This window comes from Medicago truncatula, chromosome 8, assembly GCF_003473485.1.
Source record: "Medicago truncatula cultivar Jemalong A17 chromosome 8, MtrunA17r5.0-ANR, whole genome shotgun sequence".
Lineage (NCBI taxonomy): Eukaryota > Viridiplantae > Streptophyta > Magnoliopsida > Fabales > Fabaceae > Medicago > Medicago truncatula.
The window spans coordinates 21,532,447-21,557,356 of record NC_053049.1 but is presented as its reverse complement, the minus strand read 5'-3'; the positions used below and the strand labels follow the sequence as shown (position 1 = coordinate 21,557,356).

Sequence of the window (24,910 nt, the reverse complement as noted above, 5' to 3'; positions counted from 1 at the left end):
GAATTCAAAGAAAACCGTAACCGTAAACACGAAACCTAGATCCATAAGGATCTAAGTTTTGAAGGCAAGAACGAGTACTAGAAGCGTAATCAAACAACGAAACGATGTAGATCTTTAAACGATCTAAACATTTCTTTTCAAAAAACCAAAAATCAGTTTCAAAAACCGTACGGAACTTTTTAGATCTACAACGTTTCAAACCGTATTTGAAAAAACAGCTGCTGGATTCGTGTTTAGGGTTAAAGGACGAATCAAAAGAAGTAAGAATCTTTGAAATCTGGAAATTTAGGTCACCGGAAACTGCATGAACTCGCCGGAGAAGATGAAGTTTCCGGCGGACCTTCAAGGTCTCCGCCGTAGCTTCATCCTCGCCGGCGGCGAGGTTAGAGAGAAGTGAGAGGAGAGGGAAACTTAGAGAGAGAAGGAAATGAAAGAAATGGACTGGACCGGTATCCATGTCCTTATATAGACGCGTGAACCGGTCCGGTTTATTTCGTTTTCATTTTGAACCGTAGGATCTAGGGTTTTCTCCTTTGAACGGTTGTGATGCATTGTTACCATACGCTTGATTTATGTTGCCATGCGCTGTGTGTTCTAAACCGTCAGATCTGAATCTGGATCAATCCAACGCCTCTGAAGCCTTTGGATGATCCAGGCCCAGTCTGTATTGGATTTTGGTTTGGGCTGGAAGTTTTTTACGTTTTTTGCTCTTTCTCTTTGCTACTTGCACCATAATTGCCTGCTGTTTGCACCCTTTGTTCATGCTAATTTTCACCAATAAATTCCAAGAAAATTACCATGTCATTTTACTATTTTTTCTTGATAATTTTCAGTGGTATTTTACTTGGAAAAGTTGGTAAAATTTTGGTGTTGATTTGTCAAGAGTTTTTACTATTTTAAGTCACTTTTCTCGCATTTTTACCCTTTACCTCGTGCGCATAATGTTCGTATTCGTCATGTTTAATTTGCATACTATTTCATATGAATTTTGCTACTGTTTGCTATGCATATGTCACTGTTTTGATGTGTTGGGTTTTATTCTTGCATCATACGCATTATTCATCACATGTGTCCGGCTTATTTTCATCGTCACTCTACCGTCTTATGCCATACTTTCTTCCATCGCTTTATGCCATATTCTTCTTTTACCACTTTCTACTAACATTTCCTTTCATGTTGATCACTTCATAGCACTTCATTATCTTCATTATTGTCCCCGTTAGTTTAGTTTTCTTTTTTTTTGCAAATTGTAATTCATTCGGTGATGCAATATTTTACCATTGGTTTGTAGCTTGGCAAAGAGGCCATAGAATGTACTTAGGCAACGTTGTAATATGGACTATGGACACTATGGCGCACCGACACGCACACATTCACCTTAGATGTATGCATAGGATTGTATGGTTAGATAAGCGCTTAGGTTTTAAACACTTAGAGAAAATCCATCTTTTTTTCAAAAAAAAAAACAATTGAACTTCATTTCAAAAATTTTCATAATAAGTATGAAGTCAACACTTCATTTTCTTTTTCCTTTCTTCTTTCTTAAGAAAAATTCAATTCATCTTAATCATTTAGACTTTCTTTCTAATCACTAATCAAACCTCACTTTTTTGCTAAATCTAATGCTCATGAAGCCTCCCAATCTCCTTCTTCAAAACTTTTTTTTAAAAACTTAAAATCAAACAATTAAAACAAAAAACAAGTCTTTTTAGCAAGAACTACGCCGGTTTTGATCCCGTAAAACGGTACGTAGGCAATGAGTCAAAACTCATCCAAGCCGAAATAAAATCAAAGTCTTACAACTTCTCTCCCCCCATTCTTAACTAAATAAACCTCCCATTTTCAAAAGTAAGTAAAAATAAGCGTGAATATAGACTTAGGAAAACGGCTCCTATAGAGGACTATAGTTACTCCGGGTGCCTAACACCTTCCCGTAGTAAAACCGACCCCCGAACTTAGAATCTAAGGGTTTTTCTCAATTTTGCCCTTCCCAAGAAAAAATAGAGAATATCAACGGTCAAAAGGTTCAAGTCCAATTAATGACTTGGCACCCAAAAACCATGATAACAGAAATGGCGACTTCACTGGGGAATCTTTTTAGCGGGTCGCGCCTAGTTTTCCTTAGTTTATATTTATGCTTTATTTTATTGCTTACATATGTGAATACTTGTTTACCTTCATTTGACGTGTGGGGTGAGAATATCAAAAGTCCTAACCCGGGCTGAGTGAACTTATGTTTAGGTAGAGATATAATCGACAATTCGATCCGGGGGTTGCCTCGTGTATTGGATTATGCGATCAATCTCACATAGCTGAGGCATTTTGAAGGTGATATTGTCGGCGTGTGTTGTCATGCTTAGGCACTTCACTTTCAATTGTTCGACGAAGCTATGAACCGTAGTTACCAAACCCATCCTAGCCTTTTTAGGACGTAGTGCGGTGGCTAAATTGAGTGTTGTCTCAAACTTTAGTCGTCACGCGATACTACACTCAAACTAGACCTTCTCACAAATAATCATGGAACGGGTGTCGTCCTGTACTACCATGATATATGTGAGAGAGGTTGCAGTTTGGGAACTGTGTTAGAACCTTGGTTACTACTATCCAAAGCCTTAGTTCACCGGACGCCGTGTCCATCCGTGGCCCCGTTACTTTGAAACTCAATCCACTTTTTAACAACACAATCATGCATACATGCATTCATGCATAAACATTTTTCATGCATTCATCGAAGGGTTTAAACAAATGGAAATTTTTGCAAATAATCACAGGTATGAAGAAGACTAAGTGCTACAAGTTCAAGGAAGTGGATTTGGTCAGTTTGAGAGAGTTGGCACTCAAGGTCAAGAGTCAAACAGGGTTCCGACTCCGGTATGGGGGATTGCTTACTTTGCTCCGAACCGATGTGGACGAGAAGCTAGTGCACACTCTGGTGCAATTTTATGATCCAAGCTTCCGTTGCTTCACTTTCCCGGACTTCCAGTTGGTTCCTACTCTCGAGGCTTACTCCAATCTAGTGGGTTTACCTATAGCCGAGAAGACGCCTTTCACCGGTCCCGGGACTTCTTCTCTTACTCCTCTGGTTATTGCTAAGGATCTCTACCTCAAGACTTCCGACGTCTCCAACCATCTTATTACCAAGTCTCACATCCGGGGGTTCACTTCAAAGTATCTTCTTGATCAGGCTAATCTCAGTACTACTCGTCAGGATACACTCGAGGCTATTCTTGCTTTGCTTATCTACGGGCTCATTCTCTTTCCGAACCTCGACAACTTCGTGGACATGAATGCTATCGAGATCTTCCAGTCCAAGAACCCGGTTCCTACTTTGCTAGCAGATACCTACCACGCCATTCATGACAGGACTCTCAAGGGCCGTGGGTATATTCTTTGCTGCACATCTCTTTTGTATAGGTGGTTTATTTCGCACCTTCCGAGTTCCTTCCATGATAACTCGGAGAACTGGTCCTACTCGCAGCGGATTATGGCCCTCACTCCTAATGAGGTCGTCTGGCTCACTCCGGCCGCTCAGGTGAAGGAAATCATTATGGGTTGTGGAGACTTTCTCAATGTACCTCTTCTTGGTACTCGTGGAGGAATTAACTACAACCCCGAGCTTGCTATGAGACAGTTTGGTTTTCCTATGAAGTCGAAGCCCATCAATCTTGCTACATCTCCAGAGTTCTTCTTCTATGCGAATGCTCCTACCGGACAAAGGAAAGCTTTCATGGATGCTTGGTCCAAGGTTCGAAGGAAGAGTGTGAAGCATCTAGGTGTGAGATCCGGTGTTGCTCATGAGGCCTATACTCAGTGGGTGATAGATCGGGCTGAGGAGATTGGTATGCCTTATCCAGCTATGAGATACGTGTCTTCGTCTACTCCATCTATGCCTCCACCTCTACTCCCCGCGACTCAGGATATGTATCAGGAGCATCTAGCTATGGAGAGTCGTGAGAAGCAAGTGTGGAAAGCTCGGTACAATCAAGCTGAGAATCTAATCATGACTTTGGATGGTAGAGATGAGCAGAAGACTCATGAGAATCTAATGTTGAAGAAAGAGCTAGCTAAAGCCCGGAGGGAATTGGAAGAGAAAGATGAGCTGCTTATGAGGGACTCCAGGAGAGCTCGAGGACGACGAGACTTCTTTGCCAGATACTGTGATTCAGATTCCGAGTCCGATGATCTTCCGACTACTTCCTATGCTTGAGGGCTTCATTTGTTTATCTTGTTGAAATTTCAAAGTCTTCCTTTTGAAAATACTATGTAGTTTTGTTTATTCGCAAGATTTCTAATTTGTTTAAAAATCCTTCGATGAGAAAATAAGTCTTTTGCATTTGCATTTGCACATCATGCATCATATGCATCATGCATTGGTCACAAAGGCTTCCAAGTGCTCACTAGCTCCTGGTTTCTCTGCCGCAGTGTGAAAAGTGGCTCGTGCTCAGAGAGTTTACGAACCTGATAGAATTGATCGAACCAGAGAATACAGAAGAAAGAAAAGGGCTATGGAAGAAGAGAACACGCAGCTTCGTACTGAATTGGCATCTTTAAGGGAGGAATTGGCCAAAGCTCATGATGCTATGACTGCTCTGTTGGCTGCTCAGGAACAACCAGTTCCTGTAGTTTCTACAGCTGCAAATGTGACTCCTACCGTAACAACTGATCCCCGCTCTATCATGCCATCCGGGTATCCTTACGGACTTCCGCTGTACTATACTGCTAATACAGGGGCAGGGACCTCTGGTACTACCAACAATGGCCCAATCCCAGGGGCAAACTTAACTCCTGTTAGTACCGCCTTGACTCAAGCTGCAACAACTGTTACCGAGCCCATTGTGAATGCGGTGCCTCTATTTGTCCATGCTAATGCGCACCACGGGAGTGTTACCACAACCGGAACTATGGAAGAGAGAATGGAAGAACTTGCCAAAGAGCTCCGACGGGAAATTAAGGCCAACAGGGGAAATGGAGACTCCATTAAAACCCAGGATCTCTGCTTGGTATCGAAGGTAGATGTTCCAAAAAAGTTCAAAGTCCCGGAGTTCGACAAATATAACGGGCTGACTTGTCCTCAAAATCATATTGTCAAATATGTCCGGAAGATGGGCAACTACAAGGACAATGATTCCCTTATGATCCATTACTTCCAAGATAGTCTGATGGAAGATGCTGCAGAGTGGTATACTAGTCTGAGCAAAGACGATGTCCATACTTTTGATGAGCTGGCCACTGCTTTCAAGAGTCACTACGGGTTTAACACTCGTTTGAAGCCGAATAGGGAGTTCCTCAGGTCCCTATCTCAGAAAAAGGAGGAAAGTTTCCGTGAATATGCGCAAAGGTGGAGAGGGGCAGCTGCCCGTATCACTCCTGCTTTAGATGAAGAAGAAATGACCCAGACATTCTTAAAGACCTTGAAGAAGGATTATGTTGAGAGGATGATCATCGCCGCCCCGAACAACTTTTCAGAGATGGTCACTATGGGAACCCGTCTTGAGGAAGCAGTCAGGGATGGAATCATTGTGTTTGAGAAAGCTGAATCTTCTACGAGTGCATCGAAGAGGTATGGTAATGGACACCACAAGAAGAAAGAAATGGAAGTGGGGATGGTGTCAGCCGGAGCCGGTCAATCAATGGCTACTGTCGCTCCTATCAATGCAGCTCAAATGCCTCCGTCATACCCATATATGCCGTATTCTCAGCATCCGTTCTTCCCACCGTTTTATCATCAGTACCCTTTGCCACCGGGCCAGCCTCAAGTACCCGTCAATGCAATTGCCCAACAGATGAAACAACAGTTGCCGGTTCAACAACAACAGCAACAACAGCAGCAGCAGTATACTAGACCAACTTTTCCTCCTATACCGATGTTGTATGCAGAACTTCTTCCAACTTTACTCCAGAGAGGACATTGTACAACTAGACAGGGCAAGCCACCACCTGATCCGTTGCCTCCAAGGTTCAGGTCTGATCTCAAATGTGACTTTCATCAAGGTGCCTTAGGTCATGATGTCGAGGGATGTTATGCTTTGAAGTATATCGTGAAGAAGCTCATTGATCAGGGAAAGCTGACTTTTGAGAATAATGTTCCACATGTCCTCGACAATCCGCTACCAAATCATGCCGCTGTGAATATGATCGAAGTGTGTGAGGAAGCTCCTAGACTTGATGTCCGTAATGTTGCCACTCCTCTGGTGCCTCTACATATCAAGCTGTGCAAAGCTTCTCTGTTCAGCCATGATCATGCCAAGTGTCTAGGGTGCCTCCGTGATCCTTTGGGTTGTTATACTGTTCAAGACGACATCCAAAGTTTGATGAATGATAATCTTCTGACTGTCAGTGATGTTTGCGTGGTCGTGCCAGTTTTTCACGATCCGCCTGTCAAGAGTGTACCTTTGAAGAAGAATGCTGAGCCTTTGGTGATAAGGTTGCCAGGACCAATTCCTTATGTTTCGGACAAGGCAGTGCCATACAAATACAATGCTACTATGATAGAAAATGGAGTAGAGGTGCCTCTAGCCTCCTTTGCCACAGTAAGCAATATTGCCGAAGGGACTTCTGCAGCGCTAAGAAGCGGGAAGGTTCGTCCGCCATTATTTCAGAGGAAGGTAGCTACGCCAATCACTCCACCAGTTGAAGAAGCAACTCCAACCGTTGTTTCACCCATTGCTACAGATGTGAATCAGCCAGGCAAATCTATAGAGGATTCGAATTTAGATGAGATTCTGAGAATAATAAAGAGGAGCGACTACAAGATCGTTGATCAATTGCTGCAAACTCCTTCGAAGATATCTGTCTTGTCGTTACTCTTGAGCTCTGAGGCTCACAGGAATACCTTGTTGAAAGTACTGGAGCAGGCTTATGTTGACCACGAAGTTACGGTAGACCGTTTCAGCGGCATAGTGGGAAATATTACTGCTTGTAACAACCTCTGGTTTAGTGAAGAAGAGTTGCCAGAAGTGGGAAAGAGTCACAATCTGGCTTTGCATATCTCGGTGAACTGTAAATCAGACATGATATCAAATGTGTTGGTGGATACCGGTTCCTCTCTCAATGTAATGCCCAAGACAACTCTAGATCAGTTGAGCTACCGCGGGACCCCGTTGAGGAGAAGTACTTTCTTGGTCAAAGCTTTTGACGGATCTCGAAAGAATGTGCTGGGAGAGATAGACTTGCCGATAACTATTGGCCCTGAGAATTTCTTGGTTACCTTCCAAGTGATGGACATTAATGCATCCTACAGTTGCCTGCTGGGAAGACCGTGGATACACGATGCAGGTGCGGTTACTTCCACCTTACATCAGAAGTTGAAATTTGTGAAGAATGGAAAACTCGTTACAATCCATGGTGAAGAAGCATACTTAGTCAGCCAGTTGTCTTCTTTTTCTTGTATTGAAGCAGGGTCTGCTGAAGGGACTGCTTTCCAAGGTTTGACCATTGAAGGTGCAGAGTCTAAGGAAGCTGGGGCTGCTATGGCTTCATTGAAGGATGCTCAGAGAGCCATCCAAGAAGGTCAGACTGCCGGCTGGGGCAAGGTGATACAGCTCTGTGAGAACAAGCGTAAGGAAGGTCTCGGGTTCTCCCCGTCATCAAGGGTTTCCTCGGGAGTCTTCCACAGTGCAGGGTTTGTTAATGCTATCTCTGAAGAAGCCACTGGATCTGGTCTCAGGCCTACGTTTGTTACACCAGGAGGCATTGCGACGAATTGGGATGCCATTGACATTCCTTCAATCATGCATGTTTCTGAGTAATGTGTCTTGTTGCTTTAGTGTTTTGTTTTCAAAATAACAATCCTCTCGCTCTGCCCAAAGCGAGAGTGATATTTTCTGTAAGGGCATGTTTGTTTCGGCATTGCCGTTGATTAATAAAATTTTGTCGTTTCTTCCACGACTACTTTTTTTAGTGCTTTTTCCCTTGGAAACAATGGTAATGCCAGAAAAAACCAAAACGTCTGTATTTTCTTATTAATTTCAAAAATCTGCATGAAAAAAAACTCTTTCTAAAAATCATCCAATCATTATATGCAGGTTGAACCATAATAAACCCGTTGAACACAGTAATCCTACGGTTCCTCCAAGTTTTGATTTCCCTGTATATGAAGCCGAAGATGAGGAAGGTGATGACATACCGTATGAGATCACTCGGTTACTTGAGCAAGAAAAGAAAGCCATTCAGCCTCACCAAGAAGAGATTGAGCTTATCAACATAGGTACCGAGGAAAACAAGCGAGAAATCAAGATTGGTGCTACTCTAGAGGAAGGGGTTAAACAGAAGATCATCCAACTCCTCCGGGAATATCCGGATATTTTTGCATGGTCCTATGAAGATATGCCAGGTCTAGACCCTATGATCGTGGAGCATCGGATCCCTACCAAGCCTGAATGTCCTCCCGTCAGGCAGAAATTGAGAAGGACTCATCCTGATATGGCTCTCAAGATTAAGAGTGAAGTTCAAAAGCAGATTGATGCGGGTTTCCTCATGACAGTGGAGTATCCCGAATGGGTTGCCAATATTGTGCCTGTGTCAAAGAAGGATGGTAAAGTCCGGATGTGTGTTGACTTCAGAGACCTGAACAAGGCCAGTCCAAAAGACAACTTTCCATTACCTCATATTGATGTGCTTGTTGATAATACTGCTCAATCTAAGGTGTTTTCCTTCATGGACGGTTTCTCCGGTTATAATCAAATCAAAATGTCTCCTGAAGATAGAGAAAAGACATCTTTTATCACTCCATGGGGTACCTTCTGCTACAAAGTAATGCCGTTCGGCCTAATCAATGCTGGTGCTACCTACCAAAGGGGAATGACTACTCTGTTTCATGACATGATTCACAAAGAAGTTGAGGTATATGTGGATGACATGATTGTGAAGTCAGCAGATGAGGAGCAGCATGTTGAATATTTAACAAAGATGTTTGAAAGGTTGAGAAAATACAAGCTGCGATTGAATCCCAACAAATGTACATTCGGTGTCAGGTCCGGAAAGTTATTAGGCTTCATTGTCAGCCAAAAGGGCATTGAAGTCGATCCTGATAAAGTCCGGGCCATCCGAGAAATGCCAGCTCCACAGACAGAGAAGCAAGTCAGAGGTTTCTTGGGACGTTTGAATTACATCTCCCGATTCATATCTCATATGACCGCAACCTGCGGGCCAATCTTCAAGCTACTCAGAAAGAACCAGCCTGTTGTATGGAATGATGAATGCCAAGAAGCTTTTGATAGCATCAAGAATTACCTGCTGGAACCACCTATCCTTGTCCCTCCCGTGGAAGGAAGGCCTTTGATTATGTATTTGGCAGTATTTGATGAATCCATGGGATGTGTACTTGGTCAACAAGATGAAACTGGAAAGAAAGAGCATGCTATCTATTATCTAAGCAAGAAGTTCACCGATTGTGAAACTCGGTATACAATGCTTGAGAAGACTTGTTGTGCTCTAGCTTGGGCTGCTAAACGCCTGCGCCATTATTTGGTGAATCATACAACTTGGCTGATATCCAGAATGGATCCGATAAAGTATATCTTTGAGAAAGCGGCCGTTACTGGGAAGATTGCACGCTGGCAGATGCTTTTGTCTGAATATGATATTGTGTTCAAAACTCAAAAGGCAATCAAAGGCAGCATTCTTGCCGATCACCTTGCTTATCAACCTCTTGATGATTACCAACCAATTGAATTCGATTTCCCTGATGAAGAGATCATGTATTTGAAATCCAAAGACTGCGACGAACCGTTGATTAATGAAGGTCCAGATCCCAATAGCAGGTGGGGTTTAGTCTTTGATGGTGCTGTCAATGCTTATGGCAAAGGAATTGGGGCAGTCATTGTATCCCCGCAAGGGCATCACATTCCTTTTACCGCTCGAATTCTGTTCGAATGTACAAACAATATGGCTGAGTATGAAGCATGTATCTTCGGGATCGAGGAAGCAATTGACATGAGAATCAAACACCTCGACATCTATGGAGATTCTGCGCTCGTCATCAATCAGATAAAGGGTGAATGGGAGACCCACCATGCTAAGTTGATTCCTTATCGTGATTATGCGAGACGTCTTCTGACATATTTTACAAAGGTTGAGCTGCATCATATTCCTCGTGATGAGAACCAAATGGCTGATGCTCTTGCTACTCTATCCTCCATGTTTCGAGTAAACCATTGGAATGATGTGCCAGTAATTAAAGTGCAACGCCTTGAAAGACCTTCGCATGTGTTTGCTATTGGGGATGTGATCGATCAGGCTGGTGAAAATGTGGTTGACTATAGACCCTGGTACTATGACATCAAGCAGTTCTTGCTGAGCCGTGAGTATCCGCCAGGTGCTTCCAAACAAGACAAGAAGACCTTGAGAAGATTGGCCGGTAGATTCCTGTTAGATGGAGATATTTTGTACAAGAGGAACTATGACATGGTACTGTTGAGGTGTGTTGATGAACATGAAGCAGAGCAGTTAATGCATGATGTACATGACGGTACCTTCGGGACCCATGCTACAGGGCATACTATGTCAAGAAAGTTGCTACGGGCAGGTTACTACTGGATGACTATGGAGCATGATTGCTACCAGTACGCCAGAAAATGCCACAAATGTCAAATCTATGCTGATAAGATTCATGTGCCTCCGCACGCTCTCAATGTTATGTCATCCCCATGGCCGTTCTCGATGTGGGGCATCGACATGATTGGAAGGATTGAACCGAAGGCTTCGAATGGTCATCGTTTCATCTTAGTGGCAATTGACTACTTTACCAAGTGGGTTGAAGCAGCATCTTATACCAATGTGACCAAGCAAGTGGTAGCTAAGTTCATCAAGAACAATATCATCTGTCGATATGGTGTTCCCAGCAAGATTATTACCGACAATGGTACCAACCTGAATAATAATGTGGTGCAAGCTCTTTGTGAAGAATTCAAAATTGAGCATCATAACTCTTCTCCCTATAGACCTCAGATGAATGGTGCAGTTGAGGCTGCCAACAAGAATATCAAGAGAATTGTCCAGAAGATGGTAACCACTTACAAGGACTGGCATGAGATGTTACCCTATGCTCTGCATGGCTACCGTACTACTGTGCGCAGTTCAACCGGGGCAACCCCTTTCTCTCTTGTATATGGTATGGAAGCAGTCCTTCCTTTGGAAGTGGAGATCCCATCTCTCCGTGTGATCATGGAAGCAAAGTTATCCGAGGCTGAATGGTGCCAAAGCCGGTATGATCAGTTGAATTTGATTGAGGAAAAACGTATGGATGCCATGGCTCGTGGACAGTCATATCAAGCAAGAATGAAGACTGCCTTTGACAAGAAAGTCCATCCTCGAGAATTCAAGGTAGGGGAACTTGTATTGAAAAGGAGGATAAGCCAGCAACCCGACCCAAGGGGCAAGTGGACGCCTAACTATGAAGGTCCTTATGTTGTCAAGAAGGCCTTCTCCGGTGGTGCTTTAATCCTTACACACATGGATGGTGTAGAGCTTCCAAATCCAGTGAATGCCGATATAGTCAAGAAATACTTTGCCTAAGAATATGAAAAGAACAGCGTGGTAGGTCGAAAACCCGAAAGGGCGGCCTAGGCAAAAATGCGCTTCCCGGTGGATCGAAAACCCGAAAGGGCGGTCCAGGCAAAAATAAGGGACAAAAAAAACAAATATGAAAAGCTCGCTGAGATTGTACGCAACTCAGGCAAGAATGAGCGTCTCGATGAGCCGAAAACCCGGAAGGGCGGTTCATGCAAAAATGAGATTGAAACAAAAGGCAAGTAACTATATCTGGCCAACCATCGTCCCCCTTGGGGCATCTGCAGCTGTTAATGACCGTCTTCATCAAAAGCTCTTATGCTTGCGAATTCAAAGTTTCTGGGAAATGTCATGATTACTGTGTTCAATGTACCACCAACCAATAAAATTACCATTTTCCAAGCTTTGTAAATCCGTGGAGTCACGCCTTCGGCTGACCACCACTCTTATACATCAATTTGAGCTTGTGCTTTTGTTTGAAACTCTGCTTTCTTTTTACTTTCAAAGCTATATACAAAACATTTTCTTTCTATTTTGATAATGACAATGCTTGAAACAAACATTTTGAAAATTGAAAACTTTTTGTCTGTTTTGAAAAGCAAACCTGAGCAACAGGGTACATTCAAATGAAGCATGCATGAGCGAGAGTATGTTAATGTCTATTTCAATATATGTTACAAGCAGGTTCTCCTCCAAGGTAATCTGTGGTCAATGGCAAGAATGAAAAAACAGAATGAAAATGCATGAAAATGAAAAGGCTCGCTAAGTTGAAAACCCGGAAGGGCGGCTTAGGCAAAAAATGAGCACCCCGCTGGATTGACAACCCGAAAGGGCAGTTCAGGCAAAAATGGGGCATTAAAAAGAATTTATTTCCCCGGTGGGTCGAAAACCCGAAAGGGCGATCCAGGCAAAAATGGGATGCAAAAATGAAAATGATGAAAATGAGAATATAACATGCAAAAAGCATTGACCACAGATGCAATGTCTACAACGTACTCAGCATTGAAATGCCCAGCACAACGGCGTTTTCCCCAGTAAAGTCTTCCAAGATTCTATTTCCAGCAAGTTGCATAGCTACCTGCCCTCAGCCATTGGTTCCAATACGTCTCCCAACGACGTCATCTCCAAAGAGGATTTCCAAGAATGTGTAATATAGCACGAGCCACTACGTGCCCAATACTCTGATGTCTTGTCTTCCCCGTGAAGTCGTGCCTACAAACTGCCAACAGTCATGCATTACAAGCATTCATACATGCATAATCATGCATATTACGTGCCCATGCATTTAATAAAACTGTTATATCATCCATGCATATCGCATTTCCAATAACAATATCAGTCTCAATTCAAAACTCATGTCAGGTTCTCTGTCAAAACCTTGTGAGCCAATAATACCGGTCAATTTCTACCTTTCAATTCAAATCGACGTCAAGTCAATCTCAATCTATATTTTGTCAACAAACCAATCCCCAGTGAATATGTTTCCGTTTGGTCAAGTGACTAGCTCAATCCAAGAGCAGCTTGTACCCGTCTATCTGTCTCTGTTCGCTCAAGTGGCTAGCTCGATCCAAGAGCAGCTTGCGCCTGTCTATTTTGTATTTGTCTCCGGTGGAGTAACCAGTTCGCATCCGAGAACAAGCTCGTACCTGCCAATTTTACATGTTTTCAGTCGAGTAACCAGTTCGAATCCTTAAGAACAACTCGTACCTGCCAATTTTACATATTTTCAGCCGAGTCACCAGTTCGAATCCATAAGAACAACTCGTACTTGCCAATTTTCTCTTTTTCCCAGTCGGGTCACCAGTTCGAATCCATAAGAGCAACTCGCACTTTCCAATATCCCCAAGTGAGTTACCAGTTCGAATCCATAAGAACAACTCATGTTTGTCCAGTAACCTCTATCCCCTGTGAAGTGACTAGTTCGAATCCATAAGAACAACTCGCAGTTGTCTGTTTGTTTCATCCTCGGTCAAGTGGCTAGTTTGAATCCAAGAACAGCTTGTACCTGTCCAACTTGTTTCTAGTTCCCCGTTACTCTGCTATTCACTATCTTTGTCAATGTCTGCCAATCCCGCAATGGATACGACATATTTTGTTAATTCCAATCCCCGTGAGGTCTTGCATTCATAATCCAAATGATGCATGGCATGCATATTATTTGAAAATGGGTAGGCGTATTTTTACGTCCAAACACAGTGCAAATGCTAATATTTAAGTATCTTCGTCCTGTCAAGCCAAAGACTCCGTCTCTTGACTCTCCAGACAAAGAAACTTAAATAGGGGCAGCTGTTATACCCTGTTTTTGGACCTAAAAATACTGGGCCCAATTTCATTTCAAACTTTGTCAATTATCAAATTTCAACTGCACAGTTCAAACTGTCTCTGCCTCGCAGTATTTTCAATCACAATTTTACCTATGTTTTTCTTGCATAAAACCTTTCGAAATGTCTTTACTTGTCTTGTAAGTCATTTAAAAGTGTCTCTGAATCATTACATTGCTTTTTCTACAGTTTATTTCAAAATTTGCAAAAAGTCATACAGAAGGGTATTTTGGTCATTTCCTGCAGTGGGACCCATTTTCATCCTTGTGACTGTCTCTGAGTCTTTTCAAATTCATTTTTAACTTTCCATCAGTAAACCTTGCTAATTTCATTTCAAACTTGCATCTGAGTCAGTGTCGAGTCAATTTGGCTCTGTTTAGGTCATTTTTAGCCCTAGGGGCATTTTGGTCATTTCACATAAAATTTTGGCATGGGGAGGTTACTTTGAAGTACCTCATTTAAGCCATTGGTTCGTTTTAGTCCGTTTTGTCAGCTTTATTTTTTGTTTCACTTTACGTTTGGTCAAATTTTGTTTTTTATTCAAATTTTATTTTTAATTGCATTTTGGTCCCTCAATTGAGGTCCCAAAATTGCATTTTTGTCCAAACTGTTTTTTTTATTATTTATTTCATTTCAAGTTTTTTTTTAATTTTGCAGTCCAGTCCTTGTCATTTTCACAATTTGCAGATTGGTCCTTAAAATAGCAAGCAGCGCCCAAGTGAGCAAGTCCAGGGTACGTGTCACAATTTCATTGGCTCAAGTGTACACATGTCAACTATATAAACAGTGAGTCAGATTCAAAGCCATTAACCACACGCCAACTCATAAACACATTTCCAATTTTCTCTTTCTCAAGTAACTAGATCAAAACAGAAAATCACAGAGAAATCACCAAGAACACGAAACCCTAACCGTTTTTTCAGAAATCAAATTCATCAGAATCAACAGTTTTTGGATCAATTCTCAGAGATTCTTTTGAATCTTCATCATCGAATTGATCATTCTCTGCAATTCCAAACGCGAGCTCGCATTAAAGCAAGCTCAAGCGTTGATCACAGAGCGTGAAAAGAAGAGGGAAAGAAGCGAAGTTCTAAACCGGCGAAGAAGATGAAGAAACGGAATCAGTGAGAAAAGGAGAATCACCGATTTATTTTCGGTCCCAGAACAAGCAAAGGAATCAAAAACCAGCAAGAACATTCAAGTTTTCCCAAAGATTTCCTCCATTAAAGGTTTCAACCAAAACCTTAGGTAAAACTCAGAATCTTTTCTCAAAAGTAATATCACTGTTAAACCTGTAGAAAACAATCACGCAAGCAAAGCATATCAAAAAATTTCCAGAATTCAAAGAAAACCGTAACCGTAAACACGAAACCTAGATCCATAAGGATCTAAGTTTTGAAGGCAAGAACGAGTACTAGAAGCGTAATCAAACAACGAAACGATGTAGATCTTTAAACGATCTAAACATTTCTTTTCAAAAAACCAAAAATCAGTTTCAAAAACCGTACGGAACTTTTTAGATCTACAACGTTTCAAACCGTATTTGAAAAAACAGCTGCTGGATTCGTGTTTAGGGTTAAAGGACGAATCAAAAGAAGTAAGAATCTTTGAAATCTGGAAATTTAGGTCACCGGAAACTGCATGAACTCGCCGGAGAAGATGAAGTTTCCGGCGGACCTTCAAGGTCTCCGCCGTAGCTTCATCCTCGCCGGCGGCGAGGTTAGAGAGAAGTGAGAGGAGAGGGAAACTTAGAGAGAGAAGGAAATGAAAGAAATGGACTGGACCGGTATCCATGTCCTTATATAGACGCGTGAACCGGTCCGGTTTATTTCGTTTTCATTTTGAACCGTAGGATCTAGGGTTTTCTCCTTTGAACGGTTGTGATGCATTGTTACCATACGCTTGATTTATGTTGCCATGCGCTGTGTGTTCTAAACCGTCAGATCTGAATCTGGATCAATCCAACGCCTCTGAAGCCTTTGGATGATCCAGGCCCAGTCTGTATTGGATTTTGGTTTGGGCTGGAAGTTTTTTACGTTTTTTGCTCTTTCTCTTTGCTACTTGCACCATAATTGCCTGCTGTTTGCACCCTTTGTTCATGCTAATTTTCACCAATAAATTCCAAGAAAATTACCATGTCATTTTACTATTTTTTCTTGATAATTTTCAGTGGTATTTTACTTGGAAAAGTTGGTAAAATTTTGGTGTTGATTTGTCAAGAGTTTTTACTATTTTAAGTCACTTTTCTCGCATTTTTACCCTTTACCTCGTGCGCATAATGTTCGTATTCGTCATGTTTAATTTGCATACTATTTCATATGAATTTTGCTACTGTTTGCTATGCATATGTCACTGTTTTGATGTGTTGGGTTTTATTCTTGCATCATACGCATTATTCATCACATGTGTCCGGCTTATTTTCATCGTCACTCTACCGTCTTATGCCATACTTTCTTCCATCGCTTTATGCCATATTCTTCTTTTACCACTTTCTACTAACATTTCCTTTCATGTTGATCACTTCATAGCACTTCATTATCTTCATTATTGTCCCCGTTAGTTTAGTTTTCTTTTTTTTTGCAAATTGTAATTCATTCGGTGATGCAATATTTTACCATTGGTTTGTAGCTTGGCAAAGAGGCCATAGAATGTACTTAGGCAACGTTGTAATATGGACTATGGACACTATGGCGCACCGACACGCACACATTCACCTTAGATGTATGCATAGGATTGTATGGTTAGATAAGCGCTTAGGTTTTAAACACTTAGAGAAAATCCATCTTTTTTTCAAAAAAAAAACAATTGAACTTCATTTCAAAAATTTTCATAATAAGTATGAAGTCAACACTTCATTTTCTTTTTCCTTTCTTCTTTCTTAAGAAAAATTCAATTCATCTTAATCATTTAGACTTTCTTTCTAATCACTAATCAAACCTCACTTTTTTGCTAAATCTAATGCTCATGAAGCCTCCCAATCTCCTTCTTCAAAACTTTTTTTTAAAAACTTAAAATCAAACAATTAAAACAAAAAACAAGTCTTTTTAGCAAGAACTACGCCGGTTTTGATCCCGTAAAACGGTACGTAGGCAATGAGTCAAAACTCATCCAAGCCGAAATAAAATCAAAGTCTTACAACTTCTCTCCCCCCATTCTTAACTAAATAAACCTCCCATTTTCAAAAGTAAGTAAAAATAAGCGTGAATATAGACTTAGGAAAACGGCTCCTATAGAGGACTATAGTTACTCCGGGTGCCTAACACCTTCCCGTAGTAAAACCGACCCCCGAACTTAGAATCTAAGGGTTTTTCTCAATTTTGCCCTTCCCAAGAAAAAATAGAGAATATCAACGGTCAAAAGGTTCAAGTCCAATTAATGACTTGGCACCCAAAAACCATGATAACAACAAGCAAGATTGGAGGTGGGCTGACATCGCAGTATAAACAATTGGCAAACCTCAACGGTGTGTAAATATCATTGGAGACAAAACAAGTCAAGCCACTGACGGGGTAAAGCCCGGCACAAAGTGGAAATTTTGGTGGGGAAGAGGATACTTCCTAGGGAGAAAACCCATTGTGTATCAAAAATCTGGAAGAAATCGCCATTTGTAAACTGTCAAAGAGTGTTCTTCCATTAGCACGTCTTAATCATCACACCTTTTTCTTTTATTTTTTTTGTTGAGAATCCATAACTTTTTCCTGGACCGCCTTTTCAGGATTTCAATCCACCTGGAGTATATTCCTTTTTTGTGTCCGTAATTTTTGCCTGGACCGCCCTTTCAGGTTTTTAGTCCACCGGGACGCTCTATATTGCCTAAGCTTCCCTTTCAAGTTTTCAGCTTAGCGAGCTTTTCTTTTATATTTTTTTATTTTATTTCTTGACAGAAGTCTTCTCACAACGTTTAGCCATGTTTCTCTTGCAGAGTTTAACCATTCTCGAGGCGGTTGTTGACGTATGCTTCTCCTACTCACGAGTTCAGAGTGTTTGTTGTTTACATTTATCAAAAGACGTGAAAAGAAGTTTTATTTTTTTTGAAATTTTTTTTCTTTAATTATTAATATCAAAAATAGAAGACTACGTCAAAAAAAGTCAGATGTGGCATCCACGTGTGCTTCACCGTTTGCTCAATCAGCAACAATTAACAGCGAGGACCTATTTTGCTAACGGAAAAAATGTTGGGGATCAAAAATTTAATAAAATTTAAGTAGGAACTAATGTTGGAAACGCGTCTATTTATAAGGACCTAAAACATAATTAACCCTCAAGTTAAACATTCTATTTTTAACCAATTTCCAATGTATAATTTCTATATTAATCTTCTTAACCATTGCCCTTAGGGCACTAGGTAGCATTTTCCATAAAATATTAGTGTGACTCATTTTCAAAAATATTTTAATATGTGAATCCCACCAATGTCCCTATTGTATCTTATAAATGGAAACCTACATTTCTTAGACCATGTGCAATGGTGATGAATGATGGTGTTGAAAGCAAGATTCAACACTTTCTTCCTTTCCAATGGTGTGTTGAAGTTGGGGGTAAAATGATGGAGGAGAGAGGAGTTGAATGAGTTCAACATAGTTGAAGCCTGCAGCAGAGGGACACGTGACACGTTTTGGTTTGTGAAAACAGACGCGTTTTGGTTTGAGAAGTAGCCAAAATTTTACCCTTTTCCTTATGACCATTATTTTTACTTCACTTCCATCGCATTAGAGTTCCTTCTACGTCATATTAACTCACCACAACACGGTTATGGAAACTGCGATGTCATAAGTTCTTACATTACATCAAAAAGAGAAAATAAAAACACCGAAAACCCCCAAAGAAAAACCATCAGCACCCTCAAAATGCCATCAAGATGAACACATTAGAAACAGATTTTTTTTTTTTTGAGCAAAAATTAAAAAACAGAATTAATGCTTAGAGAAGTGTATAACAAAATTCTAGGCATTCCTTGGAGATTGTTAGAATCCACTCAGCTGCAGCTTGGAGCCGACTTGGATCACCAGAAGTCAAGATATATATATCTTTGCATTTCCTTCATTATCTTTTTATCTGACAAGAAAAAGGACCACACAATGCAAGAAAAGTCATGCTTTGTGTATGGAGTATATCAGAATAAGAACAGTATTGTAAAATTTTAAAGGATATCGATAGGTCGACATCATTAAAAAGTTATATTTTTGTAAAGTTGTAGCTATCTAGCATGACATGCGTATTCAAGCAATACAAAGGCAGGTTAATACCTACATAGTATACGATGAATGTTTGCTTTGATATTAATAATGATGGCAGAATCTTCGTGAGGTGTGAGTCATACAGTGGTCAAGCTCGAGGCCGATTGATAAAGATTGGACTAAACCTTAACGCAAATGTTAACGTGTGTTCTCGTAAATACATGTTAAAAAATTCATTATAGAAATATAAAAATCAAAAGTCGTGTATTCAACTTCTTAAAAGTTAATATATAATTTTTTTTAATGTAAAGATACCATTTTTAGGTTGTTTAACATGTGTCATAAAGACACAAGTTAACATAACTCAAACTTTAAAATTTAGCTTGATAAAAATTACGGATGGTTGATAAGTTAATAACCGGCTGATAAGCTGATTAAAATGTTTAGTGAAATTAACAATTTCACTGCGGATAAATATTAAATAACATAAAAAACATTCTGTAATCATAAAATTTGTTATATCAATTAATATATTTTTTTGAAAGAATTAATATTTAATTATTTAGAATTCAGTTGTTTAAATATATATTAATTTAATATATCTCTCATATATTATTAAATTGATATTTTTGCTAAAAATTAATTTATATTTTATAGTTATTATCAACTAAAATGCAGAACTTTATAAATTAGTGCGTAAAGCATATAACCTAAATGAATTTGGTCCAACTCAAAATAAGCTATAAACTCTTAATAAAAGGACAATTATCAAATATATGTTTTTTAATTATAGGTAAATAAAAATTAAAAGTTATCTTAAAATAATGAACGATTTTGAGATGTTACATTCAACCAACTACAATCAACGGTGGATCTTGAGTTTTATTCTTGGAGGTATCAAACCTTTTTAAAATATATATTAAAATGTGCCAAAAATATTGCTAATGTTATTAACTGAAAGAGTGGTAAATACTTCTTGAATGTAGTGCGGGGGGTGCAAGTTCGAGTCCCAGCAAAGATGTTCGAGTCCCGCGACCTCTAATACATCGGCTAAGCGCTTTTCCACTAAACCAAACGAAAGTAACCATATTTTATGGTTAGTATCATATATATAGAAACCTTGAGGGTACCATGGCTTCCATGGATCCCAAAGAAGATTCGCCATTGAAAACAACTAATTCGTAAAAATTACTTTTTTTTTTTAATAGAAATTAGAAGTTTACATGTATCATCATCATAATCAATCAATTCAAATCTAACATGAAATTTTATTTATAACAAGATAACCTAGTACAAAGAAAGCCATAACATAAAATATGATTTATAACTAGATAATCTATAGTACAAAGAAAACCATTAACAAAAAGAAAAAAGCAAAAAGCAAAATCCAATCCTATTACACACATGAGATGAGATAGACATCTTAATATTGACAGGTGTATCAATCCAATCTTATCTAGAAAGTAGTATTTAGGAGGAATCTTTGATTCTCTCAAAGTGACAAAGCCTATTGTCTGATAATCTTGTAGCATAAGCTGATTTCTTGTATTCAAACCATGTAAACTCTCTATATAATAAGCATTCATTTCCTTTTATGAGACAAGGCAAAGGTGCAATTTTCTCATTCAAAGATGGACCACCAAAATAAATCATGGAGAGTCTAGATTTGAACCCATTTGCTAAAACTCTGTGCCTCACACTCTTGAATCGTCCATTAGTCATAACCTGTTTTGTTTTGTTTTGTGGATAACAAATCTGTCAGAATCACAAGGCTAAAAAAGTGGTATACCCCATTTCAATGTAAACAATAATATTCAACCTTGTTGACACGACAGGACTACAAAAGTTTTAGTTGTTTACTCCTTTTCCCATCACATGGGGATTGGTCAGAAGCAAGGGAGTTGAATTGGATAAAGAGTATAATTAAATGATAAACATATGTACCAAAATTCAGCGTTTAAAAACGGCTTAATAATAGTTTTAACCCCTAATTTTTTTAAAATTGTGATTTTGGCTTCCTTAAAAAAAAACTATAAAATTAATCCAAAGTTTTGCATGTCATAGTTTTAACTTTAATGTCAATTTTGATTCAGTCTTTACCGATGTGACACCTTAAATGAGATGTCACGCGTTTTATACCAAAAATTGACTTTAGGGGCCGCAGTTGCAAAACTTAGGAGGCGATGTTATAGTTTTTTTCTTAGGGAACCAAATTCACAACTTCATAAAAGTTAAGAGGCGAAAACCGCTGTTAACTCCTAAAAAAAGTAACATAATTTATCCACACACATTCAAAAAGCTACTAACAATTGGGTAAAAAAAGTAGGTGTTTATCTTTATCCACATGTTAAAACCATTTCTCATCTTATCTAAAGGAACAGGAAAAACTAGTACTAAAGAACCATGAAAAAAAAATGATTTTTTGGTCGATGGTAGTGAAATTAACAAAATATAAATATATATACACACTTGCAGCATACGTCCTCCTAAATTTAGATCAGTTGATAATAACAATGTATAATACATGTAATGTGTGAGGTTCAAACCCCGACAAAAAAGACTAGCAGCATACTAAGATTACTTCTATTGTAAGAAAAGAGTGGTTTGATTTGATACCTGAAGAGAATCACCGACATTAACAAAGAAGGAATTGTGATCAGAAGGGACTGAAATCCAACTCTTATCTTTGAGACGAATTTGAAGACCAGAAGTGTTATTTGACCTCAACAATGAAATTATTTGTGGATCTGTGTGCTCACCAAAACCAATCACATTTTCATTTTCATTATTATTCAAATTTGACTTAGGAGGACAAGGAGGATAATGATTAAGCCTGAAAATGCAATCACTCTCTTTATCCATTAGAAGCTTGCTAAATACATTATTTTCTTCAATATTCAATCCTGAGGCCATCAATTCAAGAATCTCACATCCCATCTTTTTCACACTTGACATATACTCACTCAATAAACAGCTGCAACAACAACAAAAACATTTTAAAGAAAATAAACAAACACTTTAGATCATAAAAAGTGCAACATATTTTTTTTCTTTTTCTCTATCACATCATTAATTTATCATTTATATTATATTTTAAAAAAATGCTAACGAATGTTTCCATAACACATTTTAAGATTTTAAATTGTAAGTTTTTATAAAATTAGTGTAAACGAATGCATTGAAAATTACAATATTAATTTTTTTAAAATATAATTTCTTAACTTGAAATATTTATAAAAAAAGTACAGTAGAAACATTCGTTAACTAGGTCCTACTTTCTTTTATATATTTCTCTCGGTGTATAATAAATTCAATGCATTGAAAACAAAACATGTGTTTAAAATTGTAATTGCGGCTGCATGTATTATTTTCAATATTAAAAAAAATATATTTAATTAAATATTGAAGGTAGAATGCAATCATAAATATATATTAGAAAAACCTTACAGCAAGGAACTATGTCTTCTAATCCATATCAGCTCTATAATATTCACATCATCAGAGCAATAGATATATAGATGGATAACACAAAAACACTTTTGAAATAAGGCGAGTTTTAGCATGGGGCATTTGTGAAATTGCCCTATTTTAGATCAATTTTGTTTTATTTGTTGTTATATGTACACCCTGTATTTTATATTTTAATTTATAGTCCTACTCAATTATAATTTGACTCAAATTAATGTATTTGTAAATACATTATTTTTTAATCTCCCGTTTAAAAATCTAATAGGTACAGCTCATTCTAAAAAAAAAAATTAATTTGAAAACATTTTTATTTTAATTTGAAAACATAGACATGTTTAAATCTGGGCTAAAAAAAATATGGCGTAAATATATATTTACTACATTATTTATAAAGAAAAAAATTTAGTTTGTATCTAACTTTGTAATATTAATCCCATCCACAAAACTTTTTAATATTAATTAAGGTTAAATATATTTTTGGTGCTTATAAATATAACTAAATTTGTTTTTAGTTCTTATAAAAAATGACATTTTTGTCCCTTCAAAATATTTTAGTCCCCGCTAAATTAAAATTAAAACTGATATATTATAAATAAATATGGTTATAAATTGGAATATAAAAATGCAGGATGTACAACTAATAGCAAATAAAACAAAATTGATCTAAGATTGGGCAATTTGACAATTGCCCCATACTAAAACTCGCCTTGAAACAAATTTCTTTCATATCTCTATTGTATTTTTATATTTTCACCCCTTTTTCTATTATTATTTTTATGTCAAAAGAAGAAGGTAGTCCAAAAAATTGTCTTATACCAATATTATTTCTCTTTAAGTAAAAGATAGAAAAACTAGTCTAGTAGGATTAAACAATTAAAATTATTTTCAAGGATGAGTATTGCGACACGTTGGGCTTGCTAAACCACATCAAAATTGTGTCAAGGAGTTGGATTGTAACCTTCAATGTTGGGAGTTCAGCTTTGTTTTCTCTAATGATGTTCCATCACTTTGATATGTATTAGTTCTATGATTTGAACTATTCATTTGTAATGGTTTGATGTATACCTTATACTCTCTCCTTAATTACAATTATTTTGCTTATATATTTAAAAACTAAACAAAAAATCATCTGTTGCAATTCTTTCTAATAAACCATTTTTTATGACCTTAGATAACAAAATTTCATAAAAAATCAACTAATATAATATGTGAACCATTCTCTAAAACTTAAAAAACAAATTTTAATTAAAAAAAAAAAAGTCTTCTAAGTTCTAATACAATATGTGAATTGCATTAGTCACAAATTAATTGGATTTTCCACAATATAAAATATCAAGCTTGAAATCATAAAAATAACTTCAAACACTTTTATAACATCATTTTTCTTTGTCCTCGTGAGCTTAGCTTAGTTGGCAGAAAAAATACATTTGGGATTTGAACCCCAACCACCACAAAGAAAAAACATCATTTTTGTTTTGGAATGAAAAAGATAGTGTTATAGTTTGAAAAACATACCGAAGCTTATCTGAATCTTTACCAAAAGCAGGGGAAAGTTTGAATTGGTTAAAATCTTGATTATTGGTAAGAAGAAGATATTCAACCCAACCAATATCACCATTTTGTCCAATTTTCTTGTTACCATACCCAAATGGATTAGCTGGTCCTGCTTTCTCCTTTTGATCAATAGACATAGAAAAAAACTTAACAGCTTCAGATTCTAACAAAGATATACATTTCATAGAAACACCATGGTTTATCACCTTAAAGAATCCAAACTCTTCACATGCTTTTACTATAAGGTTTTTTGCATCGGGTTTGGAAAGATCCACCATAGGGATTTCAGTTGAAAATATGGTTTGTTTCAAGTTTCTTATACATGGATATTGCTCTAAACTTGTTTTGGACAATACAACCATTTTGAGTGAGAAAGATTGAGAGAAAAATAAGATGTTTTTTTTTTTTTAAGTGTTTATGGGGCTTTAGAGTTATGAGCAGAGGATACTTGGAGAAAGAGCTTTAGGTTATTTCTCTATTTATATACTTGAAAAAGTGGTGTTGTGGGGAAGATATTAATGTTACTATTATTATTATAGAGGAAGAAAGAAGCTTGGATTGCTCAACGTCTTATCTAGGAATAAACTTATTTTACAAGCAATAGTATTATAATATTATGAGTTTTTACTCATGTGTACAACCTGAGTCAAATGCATTTATAGATAGTATTAATATATTTATAATTTGTATGTACCACTTTACATATTAGTTATTATAAAGAGCAAATATGAGATCAATAGTTTCATATTAATTTAATGGAAAAATGATGTACTTGTTTCAATAATTTAATTATTGTATCAGATAAATTCTTTCAATTATTTTCTCCACTTAAGTGTTGTAAACCTCAAAATGTGCACCAAGTTACATGTTTTTTGAATTTTT

The 24,910-nt window shown here is 38.0% G+C and overlaps 1 protein-coding gene across 1 annotated transcript; it reads right to left on the bottom strand.

Annotated features, from left to right (window-relative positions):
- Positions 1–20,294: 20,294 nt before the first annotated feature.
- Positions 20,295–24,491, bottom strand: LOC25502480 (gibberellin 2-beta-dioxygenase 1). Its single transcript, XM_013590014.3, has 3 exons — positions 23,990–24,491; positions 21,623–21,980; positions 20,295–20,731 (listed from the first exon to the last, which is right to left on the bottom strand). Exons 1-3 carry the CDS (start codon positions 24,388–24,390, stop codon positions 20,477–20,479), a joined length of 1,014 nt encoding a protein of 337 aa, XP_013445468.1. The 5' UTR covers positions 24,391–24,491; the 3' UTR covers positions 20,295–20,476.
- Between the last annotated feature and the right edge of the window lie 419 nt (positions 24,492–24,910).